Raw genomic sequence first — 16,813 nt, 5'->3', positions numbered from 1 at the left:
CAACGGTTGCTTTTTGTTTGCAAAAATATTTTTAATTTTGGTCTCACCCATCCACTCACAAGTAGACATTCTCCTAGGTATTGTTAATATTATATATTATCCTTTTAACATTTATAATTCCACTCTTCCCCTACAGGTTTAATAGCTTAATGGAGATTTGCTTTCCTGCCATCCAGTACATCCACCTTATATTACAAGAACCTTACTTCTTCCTCCCTCTCCTTTTCTCCTACCTTCCCTTCTTCTCTACTTTCTTCTTTCCTCCTCTCCTTCCTTCTTCCCCTTCCTCTCCCCCACTCTTCCTCCCCTTCCTGCCTTCTCTCCCACTCTTACTTCCCCTCCCTGTCTACCTCTCTTTTATCCTTTCTTCTCTTCCCCTCTCCTCCTCGTTCCCTTCCCTCCTTCTGTTATTGTATGTACATATTTTCCTCTTCCATCTGATGTATATACGCCCAGCTTTTCCCCAGCATCAGCCTGATCCCTGAAATGGGCGTTATGCGAGACTCCTGGCTGGGAAGCTTCCATTCTTCTCTTACCTGGAACCCAACTATGCTTAGCTCCAGCACCTGAGAGGTGGCCGAGCCCTTGAACTTCACGGGAGCCCCAAGGGGGTTGCGGAAGAGGCCACGGCCACCCCTGGGCCTTCTGGGACTCTTTTATCACGCAGATTCCTTGGACAGCAGCTGGTGGATCCCTCTGCCAACACTGGCCAGGTGCCAATCCCTTCCCCCCCCCCAGGACCTGCACCTACCATGCTGCAAATGCCTCGTGCACTTAGAGCAATGGACTCGTTCCATCACTGCCATTTTTCTCTTTTTAATTTTTTAAAAAAGTGATTGAATTTTCCAGCATTTAAAAGACAAAACACAAATTTACACTTATAACAGCTTTTCCATATCGGTATCCATATCTTTCGAGGTGGCGCAGTGGTTAGGGTGCAGTACTGCAGGCCACTTCAGCTGACTATTATCTGCGGTTCAGCGGTTCAAATCTCACCGGCTCAAGGTTGACTCAGCCTTCCATCCTTCCGAGGTGGGTGAAATGAGGACCCAGATTGTTGTTGGGGGCGATATGCTGACTCTGTAAACCGCTTTGAGAGGGCTGAAAGCCCTATGAAGCGGTATATAAGTCTAACTGCTATTGCTTGCTATCTATCTATCTATCTATCTATCTATCTATCTATCTATCTATCTATCTATCTATCTATCTATCTATCTATCTATCTATCTATCTATTACCGAGGTGGCACAGTGGTTAGGGTGCAGTATTGCAGGCCACTTCAGCCGACTGTTATCTGCAGTTCAGCAGTTCTAATCTCAGCGGCTCAGGGTTGACTCAGCCTTCCATCCTTTCAAGGTGGGTAAAATGAGGACCCGGATTGTTGTTGGGGGCGATATGCTGACTCTGTAAACCGCTTAGAGAGGGCTGAAAGCCCTATGAAGCGGTATACAAGTCTAACTGCTATTGCTATTGCTAAATGTGATTGGGTGCACAAGGAATTTGTCTCGGGTGCAGAAGGTCTCAATGTAACTGCCTTAACTGCCTTTCGTAACAATCCTATTTACAAAAAATTCTATATATCACTATCCTAATTTATATCCTTATTTAAATAAACTTTATATATTATACTTTTACCATTTATACTTTAAGTTTTACATTTGCTCTCAAGCCAGGAATCCGATCTATTCCAGATTTGATAATACTTGGTTCTTCTTCCCTCTCCTTCATTTCCATAGAGTCTCTATCCATTTCTGCACATTCATTTTTTCAAGGGAGGCAATATCTCCCCAAACCCCGTTCCCCGACCTCTCCTGGCTGTCCGATGCATCACCGGCCACTTCTCTCTCACCTAGAATTTCCACCACTTGCAGGAACACGGAGGCAGGGATGGCGTCCGGCTCATCGTCGGATCTTCCCTCGCCCTCCTCCTGCTTCCAGGTAAGCAGCTGCTCTGCAAAGGCCACGGCCAGAGGGAACTCGAGCGGGAGGGAGTGCAGGACCAGCACAGCACCCGGAGGAGGGGACACGCCTGGAATGGAGACCCACAAAAGCAGAAGAGCCGATGGGCAGAATTTAGACTCGGGACGGGGCTTCTGTGCGTGTCATTTCCATAAGAGACGGCTTACCCAGAGCCAAAATATCTGACACACACCAGAAGTAAAACACCGGCTCCCGGCATCTTTCCTCCCCACCAAGAACAGCGCATCTCTTCCTCCACAACGCGATTGAAAAATCTCAGCCCAGGGAACTGCTGTATTTTTCGGACTATAAGACGCACCGGAGTATAGGACGCACAAAAATTTCGAAGAGGTAAATAAGGGGGAAAAAAAGGGTTTTGACCTCCCCGGCCCCCAGGAGCACTCTGCAGACTTCAGCAGGGCTGGGGCCAGGCAAAAAACGCCCCCATTTTTGCGAAAAATGGGATGCGGGGGCGGGGCTTCGGCAGGCCAAAAATGGCTGTATTCGGTGTATAAGATGCACCAATATTTCCACGCTCTTTTGGGGGGGAGGTGCATCTTATACTCCAAAAATACGGTACTTGGCATCTGAGGTCCAGCTGCATCCAGGACCCTCTCCAGGCACCAGGCTCAACTCTAAGGGGTCAGAACCAGAATTCCTGGCCAGCTTTGCAAGCGTGATTCTAAGCATCTGCTTCCCAATCGTACCCAGTTTGATGTGGACCTTGTCTGTGGAGATGATGACCGAAGGATACTGGTTGGTGGTTGGTGGTGGCGTCAGGCCCGTGTTGGTCGGGGAAGCGTCCCGAGGGTAGCACACGGCCTCGATGAGGTTCAGCTGCCCGTTCTTCTTGACCTTGTGGCCCAGGCCGTAGAGCAGGATCCGGGCCCAGGGGGCCTTGTAGAGGGACGAGCTGCAAAAGACAAGGACGGGTTAGCCAGCCAGCGCCCGGCTCCCCTTCCTGGAATCCCTACACAGTTGAAGGGGATCAGCTGGGGAAAGAGGAGGAGGCTCAGCTGCAATTCCTTGCTCTCCGCCAGGGTCTCTTACTCTTTACGGAATCCGGACTGGCTTTCCTTGCAGGAGACGATGACGAAGGCAGCCCCGGGAAAATGGACGTCCATGTTGACTTTGGATTCCGAGATGGGGAACTCTTCCGAGGGGAACTGGTCCGGAGCGTTCTGAAACCAGAAAGCAGAGATTTCCAAAACCACGATACCAGGCAGGCCGAGAGGAAGCCAGGCGAGGCTTCTGCTGGGGGCAGGCGGCTTCCCTTCCGACTTGCCTGCAGGAAGTAGCAGGCCTGCCTGGTCAGTTCGAGCAGGCTCTCCTCCCCCTGGTGCAGGGTGCGGGCGATGGCGATGGTGAGCCACTCCTGCACCGTCTGGGCGTTGCCCTGGTAGAAGAGCTCAGTGGCCGAGCAGCTCTGGGAGTGGATGGAGTGCTGGAGGGACTGGGCCAGGAGGATGGACGTGGAGCTGATGGTGCCATCTGGGAGGGAAGAAGAGAAAAACGGCCCCTTCCACTCGCTTCTCGCTCAGTCACCAACTTTCCCCTTACGGAAACAAACTGGGTGGGCGCCCGCAGCGCAGACAGGACAGAGGACAGCCTCTTCCCATATTTTTCGGATTATAAGACGCACTTTTTTGTCTCCCAAAAGGGGCTGGAAATGTCTGTGCGTCTTATAGATGGAATATTGCCAAAGCCCTGCCCACCTGCTGGACATTTCTGGCCTCCACACAACCCCTTTTCAGGCCTTCTTTCGACCCATTTTTGAGGCTTTTTTCACCTGATTTTGGGGGGTTTTTCAGGCCCATTTTCGAGGCTTTTTTGGCCCAAACTGAAAAAAACCCCAAAAACGTGCCAAAAAAGCCCCCCCCCCCAAAAAAGAGCCAAAAATGAGGCTCAGAGAGGCCAAAAACCTTTTGTTTCCTCTTCTAAATTTAGGTGTGTTTTATAGTCGGGTGTGTCTTACAATCCGAGACACGCGGTAGTTATGGGGAAAAGCCGCAGAGCCCCCCTTCGCTGACTCGGAAGAGTCCCTTCCCCGCTCCGAGGGCTGGGTGGGGGGGCTACCTGGGAGGGGCGGTGCCAAGAGCTGGTTGGAGAGCAGCTGCAGGTGCTCCAGAGTGATGTCCCGCACGCTGAAGAGCTGAGTGAACAGGTGGGGCGTTTTGGGGGCGAAGATGTTGAGCAGGGCCATTCGGCAGTACAGGCAGGCCAGCATGGCTTCGCAGCGGAGGAGTTCCCTGCAAGAGACCGAGGACACGTGGAAGGGGGTTCAAGGCCTTTCTTAAGTGACGTTCCACCCGTTTTACGGCCTAACTTGCCAGGGTTGTTAAGTGAGTGGCTGCGGTTGCTACGTTAGTAACGTGAGAAGGTCTCAAAAAAGGGATTTTATTTTGTCTTTTAAAAAAAATAATAGGGGGGGGGATCTCGTGACCCTGGGATATCGCGACCGTCATAAATATGAAGCAGCGGTCTATAACAAAGACTTAAAATATCTGATTGTAAACGTGTTAACAGCAGCCAGAATCGTATTTGCAAAAAACTGGAAAAATGAAACAATACCAAAACAGGAAGAAGTTATTCGGAAAATAATGGACTGGGCTGAAATGAGTAAATTGACACTTGAAATTAAGAGAACAAGAGGACGAGCAATTTTATAAGATATGAGACTCGTTTTATCAGTGGCTGGGGGGAAAAAACTTGGAAATGAAAAATGTTTTACTCGTGTTTTAACTGAAGGAGTTAAATGATAACACAATCATGCTGTGAAATAGATTAACAACGATACAATGAAAAACGGATACATCTATGAATTGAATACTTTAGAATTTTTTGCTTTAAAAAGGATAAAGATAACAACGATTTTATGTATACTTGATTAGTGATATAATGTATAACCTTTTGAACATATTACAATGATATCTTGTTGTTGATAAATAATTTTAATAAGGGAATAATTGAAAATTGGTATATATATGTAGCGACTATTTAGAATATTTTGTTGAAACATGAAGGCATAAGATTACTGTTTGAAGGTATGAGGTACAAGGATAACAATCAGCATAAGCATACCTGATAGTTGATTGGTGGAATTATGTATAATGGAAAATAGTGATATATAAATATAAATGGTTGGTTAAAAAAATATCTTTTCTTTCACATGGGGATTATATAAAGGTATACTGTTACCAAATAGATAATCAAGAATGTAAGGGAACCATGATTTATTGGGGAAAAAAATAATACTAATCGTAACTGAACATATACTGTACAATGAAAGTGAGGCATTTAGTTATACTAGATGAAAAATCTGAGATGGTAAATGTTATTCGAGAATATGGATGTTAAAACACCTGTAACCAAACGACATGCTGTATGTGATGATGCGATGATGTGTTGTTGTTTTTTATTGTTGTGTGTATGTGTTGTCTGTGTAATAAAAATAAAAATTTATTAAAAAATAAATAAATAAACATGAAGCAGCAGCCGAGAGTCTGAATTTTGTTCCTGAGACCATGACGATGCTGCCAAGGTTGTAACTCTGAGAAATGGTCGTAAGTCCCATTTTTAGTGCCGTCATGACTGTGAATGGTCACTAAGCGAAGTGTCGTTAAGTCGGGGACTCCCTGCAATTCAGTCAGCCTTGGTTAGGAGCAGCTGGGCCTGCCGGCCGTCACCTCCGCTCACCTGTGAATCTGGATGTTGGAGTTGTCCAGGGAAACCAGCCCATTGGTGGCCGTCCTCCTGTAGCCCGAAGGTGGCCGCTCCAGCATGTCGATCGGGTACCAGTACCTGACCAGGACCCCCTCGCTCCGCAGGTACGTCTCCACCTGCACCAGCTCGTTCACCTGGGGGGGACAAAGTCCGGCGTTATCCAAGGCATTTGGCCCGGGGGTGTCATCCCAGCTGCCTTCCGACCTTCCCTCCCGGCTTCCACGGTGACGCTCGACTTGCCGAATCGACATCCAGGACCACGCCGTGCAGCCCGAAGGTCTTCAGCATCCCGCGGATGGCAAACTTGGGCAGGGCGGTGGCCACAGCGTTGGTGGCCACATTGTTGCTCTCCGGGCAGCGGGTCACGACCGTCAGACCTGGAAGGAGGAGGAGGAGGAGGAGGAGGAGAGGTTTAGTGCCAGGGCCTCGGAGCTCTCCCTGCTGGGTCCCTGGTATGCAGGCGGGCACAAGTACTAGTGACCCCCGGTCTGTGGGCATATCAAGCCTTCAAACCCAAGAGATTAAAAAAAAGCCCTTCGACCTCTGGTACTTGAGAGACAGCCTCCTGCCAATTACCTCCTCGCGACCTATCAGATCACACAGATTAGGCCTCCTCCGAGTTCCATCAGCCGGTCAATGTCGACTGGCAACCACACGGAGGAGAGCCTTCTCAGTAGTAGCTCCGACCCTTTGAAACGATCTCCCCGTGGAGATTCGTACCCTCACCACCCTCCAGGCCTTCCGCACAGCCCTCAAGATCTGGCTATCCTGTCAGGCCTGGGGTTAAAGATTGTAATCCGTCCCCACCCAAATGATGAATGTTGTTTCTATTTTTAATTATGTATTGTTTTTATATGTCATTGTGTGTATCCCCTTCCCACAAGTTGTAAGCCGCCCTGAGTCCCTCTAGGGAAAAGGGCGGCCTATAAATAAACTTTCCATTCCATTCCACAATCTTTGTTTCTGCCGGGGGTGTGTGTGTGTGTCTGGCATCCAAGTCTTGGGAGAGTGTCAAGTAATTCTACAATCAACTTACACTTCGTGGTTAAAGCGGAGTTACTCAGAAGTCACACATTCCGCTCATCCCCAGACTAGGAAATCTTTTCTCTCCGATTCCTGCTCCTTCTCCCCACCTGTTAGGCTTTCCGTCTACCAGGTGTAACTGGTCCCACCCCCCCATTGTGCTCTCTGGCTGTTCCTTCATTCGTCCTTTGTGGCGGGGGAGGAGAGGGAGGAGCCAGGAACGGTTGCAGGACATAAAGAGAGCTGGGGTTTTCCTTGCGTGGGGCAGGCTAATGGCATCGCAACTTGCCACCTCAAAGGTCCACTTCTCCCTCTCCGCGAGTCCCCAGGTGGCCAGAGAGGGCTGGATCCTTCCCTTCCCAATCAGTAAGCAGGCAGCCGTACCTTTCCGGACTTTATCGATGGTGAACTTGTTGGCCTCGTCTTTGATGTCCTCGATGGTGGGGAGATACAGGTCGCGAGGGATGCCCCCGTTCTCCTCGTAGAGGAACTCCACGGTCTGCCGCGCTATGTCGACCATCCCTGAAAGGCAAACCAGCCTCTGGATTGGCCTCCGGTCAAGGATAGCAGTAATAGCAATAGCAGTTAGACTTATATACCGCTTCATAGGCCTTTCAGCCCTCTCTAAGCGGTTTACAGAGTCAGCATATCGCCCCCAACAATCCAATAGATAGATAGATAGATAGATAGATTGATAGATAGATTGATAGATAGATAGATAGATAGATTGATAGATAGATAGATAGCAATAGCAATAGCAATAGCAGTTAGACTTATATACCGCTTCATAGGCCTTTCAGCCCTCTCTAAGCGGTTTACAGAGTCCGCATATTGCCCCCAACAATCCATAGATAGATAGATAGATAGATAGCAATAGCAGTTAGACTTATATACCGCTTCATAGGGCTTTCAGCCCTCTCTAAGTGGTTTACAGAGTCAGCATATCGCCCCCAACAATCCAATAGATAGATAGATAGATAGATAGATAGATAGATAGATAGATAGATAGATAGATAGCAATAGCAATAGCAGTTAGACTTATATACCGCTTCATAGGCCTTTCAGCCCTCTCTAAGCGGTTTACAGAGTCAGCATATTGCCCCCAACAATCCATAGATAGATAGATAGATAGATAGATAGATAGATAGATAGATAGATAGATAGATAGATAGATAGATAGCAATAGCAGTTAGACTTATATACCGCTTCATAGGGCTTTCAGCCCTCTCTAAGCGGTTTACAGAGTCAGCATATCGCCCCCAACAATCCGGGTCCTCATTTCACCCACCTCGGAAGGATGGAAGGCTGAGTCAACCCTGAGCCGGTGAGATTTGAACCGCTGACCTGCTGATCTAGCAGTAGCCTGCAGTGCTGCATTTAACCACTGCGCCACCTTGGCTCTTGTAAGGGATGGGGGGGGGGCGAGGGGAGGGTCTCCCTGCCCAGAATTGCCAGCAGACGCACCAAAACCTCTCGTGAATCTCCGTGAACCGCCACGAGAAAGGAGGGAGGGGCAGCAGGGGAGCCGAGGAAGGGACTGGGGTCAAAGGGGAATGTTCTACATTTACCTAACTGCAAAGCTCCCTTAATTTGATCCAGGCCGGATTTCCTCTCGGCTTCGTTGCGGAAACGCCTCCTAATGGTGGGGAAGACCTTGGTCTCCCAGGCCTTCACCAGCAGGGCGTAGTGGTCCTCCTGCAGGGGAAGGCGGGGGTTGCTGAGGGGGCAGGAGGAGGAGGAGGAGGGGGGGGGGAAAGGCACCCGCCCCGCCTCGGAAGCGCTGCCCAGCCACGAACGGGGACGGGGGTCCTTCTTCTCCTTCACCCCCAAAGCCACCGCATGGGGCAGCTCCCTCTGCTCACCCGGGGGACGTCGTCGTCGTCGTCATCGTCGCTCTCGTCGTCCGCGATGGGCGGAGGGTGAAGATCTGGGCCAGAGATGATGAAGTTCTCGTAGCTGCGCTCCGTCTTGTAATGGCAGGAGGAGTCGCTGTCGTACTCTGGAAAGAGAGAGAGAGAGAGTGGCGGGCAGAGAATCAAGAGAGGGAGGGCGGACAGGCTCAGCGAGGGGCGCTTCTCTTCCCCCCCGTTACCCATCCCTTGAGCCTCTTGAGACGGCCGCCTTGGTCTTTGTAACTTGCGATCTGATGATGATGATCACGATTTATCACTTCTTGCTTGTATTTACACTGAGAGCTTCCGCACCCGAGACAAATTCCTTGTGCGCCCAATCACATTTAGCAATAACAGTAGCAGTTAGACTTATATACTGCTTCATAGGGCTTTCAGCCCTCTCTAAGCGGTTTACAGAGTCAGCATATCGACCCCAACAATTTGGGTCCTCATTTTACCCACCTCAGAAGGATGGAAGGCTGAGTCAACCTGGAGCCTGATGAGGTTCAAACTGCTAACACTGGGCAGAGTTAGTCTACAATACTGCATTCTAACTACTAGGAAGGAAGAAAGGAAGGAGGGAGGGAAGGAGGGAAGGAAGGAAGGAAGGAGGGAGGGAGGGAGGGAGGGAGGGAAGGAAGGAAGGAAGAACTGGCAATAGCACTTAGACATATATCACTTCACAGTGCTTTACAGCCCTCTCTAAGCGGTTTACAGAGTCAGCATGTCGCCCCCAACAACAATCCGGGTCCTCATTTCACCCACCTCGGAAGGATGGAAGGCTGAGTCAACCTTGAGCCGGTGAGATTTGAACCGCCGAACTGCAAATAGCAGTCAGCTGAAGTGGCCTGCAGTGCTGCACTCTAACCACTGCGCCACCTCGGCTCCTTTGGCCAATAAAGGATTCTGTTCTATTCCTATTTCGTGTTCTGTTCTAATCCTAATCCTATTCCTATTATTCCCATTTCTATCCTATCCTTATCCCTAATTCCAGTCTCTGTTTCCCTTTCTATTCCGATTCCATCCTGTCCTGTGCTACTTTTTGGTCAGGCTGCTTAGCAGGTATTAAGATATAATGTTGATGACTCATTGATAAAGTGGGATACCTTGTCTCCAAATTTTGCGTGGAAGCAGAAGGAAACAACGCCGTGTCCTTTCATAAAAGCCCAGGCGTGCCTGTTGGGACAACCCTTCTACTCTTTCCAGACTTTCCCCCAGAATGCTACCAACTAAGCAAGTCCTCCTTGCGCTGTTCTGACTTTCCCAGGGAGGGGAGGGAGAGGCGGGAGACACAGCGGGCCCAGGGGAGCCTCACGTTGTTGAGCGGTGGCCACAGCTGCGATCCTACAGGGAGGCCCGTGAGGCCCAGGATCGGAGGCACTGCTGGTGCCGGCGTCATTGTCGCTGTCGGAGGCCATGGCGAAAGGCAGCACTTCGAAGTTGGCACTGATCTCCTCCGCCAGGTCGATACAGAGGTCCGCGGCGTTCCGGTGCGCTTGCCCTTCGACGTAGGCAAACTGATGGGAGCCAAAGTTGGCCCGGACTTTGGTGTTCTAGAAGGAAACCACGACAAGGAAGAGCTCAGCCCTTGTAGACCCTTTGGGGTGTCCTTGCTCTCTACGAGGAAACATCTCAGGATGATCATCTTCTTTTACAAAGGAATGGAGTTCGTTGTATTAGAGAAAGGGAAAAAGGCTTGTTATATATATATATATATTAGATTTTTTTAGTATGTTTTTTAGTATGTTTTTAATTTTTAGCCTAGTATGTAATATAGCCCAGGTTCAAATCCCAGTAAGGGTATGGCTAGTCTCCCTTTATTTATTTACCAGCACAAATACAACAAAACATATATATATATATATATATATATATATATATATGTATGTAGGTAGGTAGGTAGGTAGGTAGGTAGGTAGGTAGGTAGGTAGGTAGGTAGGTAGGTAGATAGATAGATAGATAGATAGATAGATAGATAGATAGATAGATAGATAGATATGGTAGATAGATAGATAGATAGATAATTTGAATTTTGAATTTGAATTTAATAACATTTATATGCCGCCCAATCCCGTAGGACTCCGGGCGGCTTACAATACAAAATAAAATCAAAACAAAAATATGAGGAAAGGAAAAGATAGATTTAAAAACAACACACCATGCACTCAGTTCTAGATGGGGCTGGACCGTATTTTGGTTGGTAGGTAGGTAGGTAGATAGGTAGATAGATAGATAGATAGATAGATAGATAGATAGATAGATAGATAGATAGATAGATAGATAGATAGATAGATGGCTCTGTGTGTGTGTGCGTGTGTCTGTGTTGCAGCATAACTCTGGAATGCCTCGAGCAATTTCAAAACGTGGTACATAGATGACTTACTCTCTGGAAAGAATTATTGTGGGGGTGAGACACCCCTAAAACCCCTCGGGAGTGTGTGTTCTGTTAAGATACAGCCTGTTGTGCCTAAAGCGGCTTCTACTGCCGTAAAACGGCTTCTACTGTGCAGCTCAGTGGAGTTCCCATGGTAACGGCTTCACCACAAGGGGGCTCCCTCTGGTAAGGGGGGGAAATCTAACATTAGAAATTATGTTTGGTCCAGACATTTCCCCCCTTTAAATAAATATCTGGGCAACGCAGGGTTATTGGCCAGTCGCAAACAAACGCTGGATGACGTCACTCTCAGACCCGCGTCCCTCTTTCGTCAAGATTTTCAGAGCAAGACCAAAGAGTCTTCCACCTGTTCAGGGTTCTTGTGACTGCACAGCAGGGAGAGAGGGCGGCACTCCACCCGAGCTTCACATGCAGGAGGTGGAAACCAAGGGCCAGGACTCGGCCCTGGTGCAGCTGGACCGGAAGAGAGGGGGTTGAGGCTTAACCTGCCTTCTTCTGGATATGGACCACCGGCCACATTCCTCCCGACACGTCTTCCAGATACGGCCCCAGCCGCTGTCCGCAGTAGGTGAAGTAGACCCTGCCTTTGGCTGGCTGCCCCGGAGGAGGAGGGGTCCCTTCCGTCCGCTCCCAGCCGATGCCTGCCACGTCACCTGGGGAGACGGCCGAGGGACCGGAGAGGGACTGAGTGGGGTCTTCCACCGCTCCCCACCAGCCCCCGAAGGACCCCTTCTGCCTAACAACAGGCCGGAGTGGGCTTACCAGGCGAGAGGGTCACATCCAGGCGCACGCTCTTCCACTGCAGCAAACTGGAACCGTTATAATGGACCGCTCGTCCGTTGCTGGAAATGCAGGAAGGGAGAAATTCAGAGTGGGAGAAGCCCAGGATCTCTCCTAGAGTGTCCCAGGCTTAGCAGCCACACTTGGCCATGGCAGGTGAGCAAATGTGTGTTTGTTATCGGGACAGGGATAAACCAGCGTCCGAATGAACCGATTCTAGGCACAGCCTCTGAAAGTTGGTTTATCTTGTTTAGGGAACACCTGCTGTCGACCCAGAGCTGCCCTGTTCCTCTTTTATTCAATGCAAGAGACACCACCACCCCGCTCCCTCCCCAGTTTTTGCTCTCACATCTCCAAAACCTACTTGTGGAAGAGGCAGGTGCCCACGGGGTTGGTCCACGCCCCGTCGCGTTTCTCAGCTTCCGTGGCAAAGCCGAAGGAGACGATCGGCCCCGTGTCGTCATCTGCATCTCCGTAGGAGACGATTTCGATCTCCCAGTAGAAAGAGGGGGCCTGGGAAAGGAGCGTCCGCGGGTGAGCCAAGCGCTTCGCGGTGGCCTTCCGGAACGGTCGCGGTGCCCTCTGTGAATGCTCACCTGCACAGGAACTGCCGAGGTGGCGTAAATGAAGGTGCCCCGAGGAAGCCCTCCCCCTGCGCTGGGGTCCGCCAGGAAGGTCACCGCAGTGAGGTGGGAGGAGAACATGCAGGCCCGCACAGGTGGGAAGACCCTCGAAGGGCTCCAGGTGATTTCTTTAGGCTGAACCAAGAAGACACGGAGCTGCGTTTAATCATAACGGTCAAGATTATACGATCTGCTGACCGCAACACCCAAGGAACCGTATCCTTGACCAGGGGGGCAGTCTTGAATCCAGTGCGTGTGATGGTTTATGGCCGGGGGGCGAGTGGGCGTGACTTTGCCGTGGTCCAGAAAAGGCATTAGCCCAACCTCCTTGCTCTGCATTTACCTGTCTTCGGTCTGCCTGGAGGGGGGGCGGAGGGGGGCGAGCGCTATCACGGTAGAGCATCCGTAACCTTTCGCACTGCGCTTCGACCACAAGGAGCCGCTCCCCTGGAAGGTTGCAAAGAAAGCCAGAAGGAGCCTCTTCAGACTCTCTCCTGCCAGGAGGTCTCTAAAGCCACATTTCTAGTGTCAGCTGCTATCAATACACCAACTGCTTCTTCTGAGGGGCCAATGCTGGTCAACCCACAGAGGCAAGGGATTCCTAGCTGCTTTTTTTCCCTGCGTGTCCTTGAAGTAACTATGGAGAGGACCAAGGTTTTCTCTCGTCCTCCTTGCTACTCTTTATAATCACCAAGGAAACCAGGCAAGGTTGAGGATGACAAATCGGCTTGGTAGTCTTCAAATCCAGGAAGGATTTGAATTGGGATCACGACAGTCTGGTCCTGTCCTTTTAATCCACAATATTTTCCAGGTGGCCTCTCCTTTACTCCCATCAGAATAATATTTGTTTCGGTCACAATAATCCAGCCTAAACGCCTGAGAAGACTTGACTCTTTGAAAATATACTTTTTTTATTTTCCATTTTCATAACATACAATCACATGTATACTATTACATAGCCAATATCCTATTGTATTAAGTAGTAATTACATCAGTTCCTCTTGCCATCAACGCCCAAAAAGATAAAAACCCATTATTGGCTCTTCTGCTCTCCATACACCTCTTTCTTCTACCTCTCTCCTACCTCCTTTCTTCCCTCCAACATCCTTTTCTACTCTACTTCCCCTTCCTTTCTCCTTCTCCTCTCTCTGCATTCCACTCCTCCTTATCCTCCTCATCTTCCCCCCTTACCCTCTCTCCTATCCCTCTCTTCCTATCTTTCTTCTCTCTTCTGTTTCCCACTCTTCCTCTCCTTCACTTGGTGTATTTCAGCTTCTGAGCAAACTCCATTCTATGTTGATGGTATTTATGCTCTTACCAGGGCTGCATTCTTGGGCTACAAGGTTGAGAACCTCCACAGCAGCTGGGCACTGTTGGATGAATTCTTCACAGAAGGAGGTGTCCTCCAAGAGTTGGGCCATCACCAGACATGACCTTGGGGGTGGGTGTCAGAGAGAGAGAGAGGGAGAGGGAGAGGGAGAGGGAGAGAGAGAGAGGTCAATGATTCTTAGAGACCCCCATGCTGATAAAACAAGCAATTAGGAAACAGAACAGAGCCGAGGTGGCGCAGTGGTTAGGGTGCAGTACTGAGGGCTACTTCAGCTGACTGTTATCTGCAGTTCAGCGGTTCTAATCTCACCGGCTCAAGGTTGACTCAGCCTTCCATCCTTCTGAGGTGGGTGAAATGAGGACCCAGACTGTGGGGGCGATATGCTGACTCTGTAAACCGCTTAGAGAGGGCTGAAAGCTCTATGAAGCGGTATATAAGTCTAACTGCTATTGCTATTGCTAACTCTGGCTCCAATGTTCCTCATTTCTGTTGCCTTGAAGAAAAACGTTGGGTCATTTTGCTTGCTGGAAAGCCCACCCAGCGGAAGGGACTTTACTCAACTCCCCAGGCAAAGAGGCACGGGGGAATAACGGCCTTCTGGGAACAAAACTAGAACGGCTGGCCCACAACTCCACTTCGATCTGGGTTGATCCAAGACATGGGATCCGTCTCTACTCACCTGGTTCGGATTTCAGCCAGGAGCCGGACCACTGCCATGACCGGCGTCGAGCCGTCTCCCGTGGCAGGAAGCGAGGTGTGGATGGACAGGCTGCCCTCCTGAGGAAGCAACATGGACTGGACGGCTTGCACGACCTTCTCGGTGATGGACAGCTTCTGCAGAGGCAGGGCCTGAGGAGCACGGGAAAAGGCGGAAGGGGTCAGTTTCTGGAAAAAGAAGGGAAGGACCTGCTCTCATTGCAACACAGGCGTCTTCCGATCCGGAAGCGAATGGCTGCCAACCAACAAGAAGGATCAAGCTGGGCTCTTTCAGGGGTTTTGATATTTTTTTTAATAATTTTTTATTTTATTTTATCAATTTCATATATACATTCACAATTATATGATCTCATAACTGTTATTAATAATATGTATTTATAACAATTTCTCCCTACAGTTGACAATATACTTGAAGATTGCTTTCTTAACATCCCATAGATCCATCTTATCTTACAATGGTCCTACTTCTTCTTCCCTCCCTCCCTCTTTCCTTCTCTCCTACTCCCCTTCCTTCCCTCCTTCCTTCCCTCCCTCCTTCCCCTTCCCTCCTTCTCTCCTTCCCTCCTTCCTTTCTTTTCTCCTTCTCTCCTTCCTTTCCCCCTTCCTTCCCCCCTTCCTTCTCTCCTACATTCCCTCCTTCCTTCCCGCCTTTCTTCTCTCCTCTCCTTCCTTCCCTCCTTCCTTCCCTCCCTCCTTCCCCCTTCCCTCCTTCCCTCCTTCCTTCCCTCCTTCCTTCCCTCCTTTCTTTTCTCCTTCTCTCCTTCCTTTCCCCCTTCCTTTCCTCCTTCCTTCCCCCCTTCCTTCTCTCCTACATTCCCTCCTTCCTTCCCTCCTTTCTTCTCTCCTTCCCTCCTTCCTTCCCTCCCTCCTTCCCTCCCTCCTTCCTACCCCCCTTTCTTCTCTTTCTTCTCTCCTTCCTTCCTTCCTCTCCTTTCCCTTCTCTCCTTCCCCTTTCTTTCGGGTTTTTTACTGTGGTTGACTTTCTAAATGGCTTCTTGGATACAGAAAATTTACACTTCTCCCCTCCACATTATTTTTGGAATTGGCCTTTTTAAGGATCTAAACTCCGGAGCTAACGGTTTAGCCTGAAGATAGAATTCTTTATTGGCCAAATTAGACACATAAGGAATCCGTTTCCGGTGCGTAATCCCTCCGTGTTACGTCTTTCCCCCCGAAAAGAAGACAGGGCCTTATTTTCAGGGAGGGCTTATTATTCAGACACCTGTACACCTGCTCTGTTCTGGGTGTTAGAACGGACTCACCTCCGACCGTGGAATGCAGAGTCGCGACAACGGAATGGTCAAAATGTCTGAGGCCTGGGAGGTCTTCCGAGAGTCTATATTCACAGGGGGAAATCTGACGGTGGCGATCCCTTCCTGTTCGTTAATGGAGGCCACCACACCAACGCTCCTGGCAATTCCTCGACCCAACACCTATTTAAGAGGAGAAAGGGAACGTTGAGGAATGCATTTAAGATCCACCCAGGGCTCTTCCCAATTGCAGGGACAATGCAAGGGCCAGAAGACCGTGGCACGACAAAACCGCGTTCGACTAAAGCGCGCCTGATTAAACCGCGTCGCTGACGTCATCAACAGGGCGACAACAGCGAGCGCAGAGAAAGAAGGGCGCTTTAAATAGCGCTTTGAAAGCAAGCCGATTCAAGTTAAGGTAAGGATTAGGTTTAGGGTTAGGTTAAGGGTTAGGTTTAGGGTTAGGTTAAGGGTTAGGTTTAGGGTTAGGTTTAGGATTAGGTTTAGGGGGGTTAGGTTTAGGTGTTAATTTTAGGTTTAGCGTTTACAGCGTGCTTTTTTCTCCGCGCTGTTGTCACGCTGTGATGATGTCAGCTACGCGGTTTCGTCGAGCGCCCTTTAGTCGAACGTGGTTTTTGTGGTGGAACCCCAGAAGACACGGTGTCCAAAAATGTAAGCCTCTTCCGGATTTGATGGGTTACAAGAGGTCCTGCGCCCACCTGAACCTCTGAGCCGATTTTGATGGTCTCCTTGAAGCCCCCCAGGGCACACAGGGCAGCCACTGCTTGGCGAGCGATCCTCTGGAGCTTGGCGAGCTTCCTTCCGTTGCTGCTGCCGTTCTCCAAGATGCTCTCGGCGTATTTTCCCAGCTGGGGAATGTACATCAGAGCCCGAGACAAGACCTAGGAACAGAGAGAGGTTCAAGCGGGCGGGCAGGTTGGAGCCCACATATGGGGGTTTATGAAGCCAATCAGGTTCAGGCGAAAAAACCGTGGCCTCGTGTAACGCATTAGGCATCGCCTCTTCATTCATTCATCCCGAGGGGGCTTTTTGTGGCAATGCTGCTATTTCAGGCTCCAAACGTTTAGAACTTTCTCACCAACATGAGGTGCTAAGAGGCT

At 49.7% G+C, this 16,813-nt stretch overlaps 1 protein-coding gene across 1 annotated transcript in view; it reads right to left on the bottom strand.

Annotated features, from left to right (window-relative positions):
- The window catches only part of HECTD4 (HECT domain E3 ubiquitin protein ligase 4), a 64,366-nt gene that overhangs the window by 14,017 nt on the left and 33,536 nt on the right, over positions 1-16,813 (bottom strand). Inside the window, 21 exon segments of the mRNA XM_087703466.1 lie at positions 1,850-2,029; positions 2,667-2,872; positions 3,010-3,140; positions 3,245-3,450; positions 4,036-4,208; positions 5,656-5,816; positions 5,923-6,059; positions 7,090-7,227; positions 8,274-8,400; positions 8,568-8,704; positions 9,913-10,150; positions 11,482-11,645; positions 11,755-11,834; positions 12,137-12,285; positions 12,369-12,551; positions 12,739-12,842; positions 13,714-13,829; positions 14,405-14,574; positions 15,705-15,875; positions 16,412-16,594; positions 16,796-16,811. Of these exon segments, the coding sequence (XP_087559592.1) occupies positions 1,850-2,029; positions 2,667-2,872; positions 3,010-3,140; positions 3,245-3,450; positions 4,036-4,208; positions 5,656-5,816; positions 5,923-6,059; positions 7,090-7,227; positions 8,274-8,400; positions 8,568-8,704; positions 9,913-10,150; positions 11,482-11,645; positions 11,755-11,834; positions 12,137-12,285; positions 12,369-12,551; positions 12,739-12,842; positions 13,714-13,829; positions 14,405-14,574; positions 15,705-15,875; positions 16,412-16,594; positions 16,796-16,811 (3,170 nt within the window).

This window comes from Thamnophis sirtalis, unplaced genomic scaffold, assembly GCF_051295495.1.
Source record: "Thamnophis sirtalis isolate CommonGarterSnake01/CBP01778 unplaced genomic scaffold, rThaSir2_p1.2 scaffold_2, whole genome shotgun sequence".
NCBI classification, from domain to species: domain Eukaryota; kingdom Metazoa; phylum Chordata; class Lepidosauria; order Squamata; family Natricidae; genus Thamnophis; species Thamnophis sirtalis.
The sequence above is the reverse complement of the archived record's forward strand: the minus strand, read 5'-3'. Positions and strand labels throughout refer to the sequence as shown.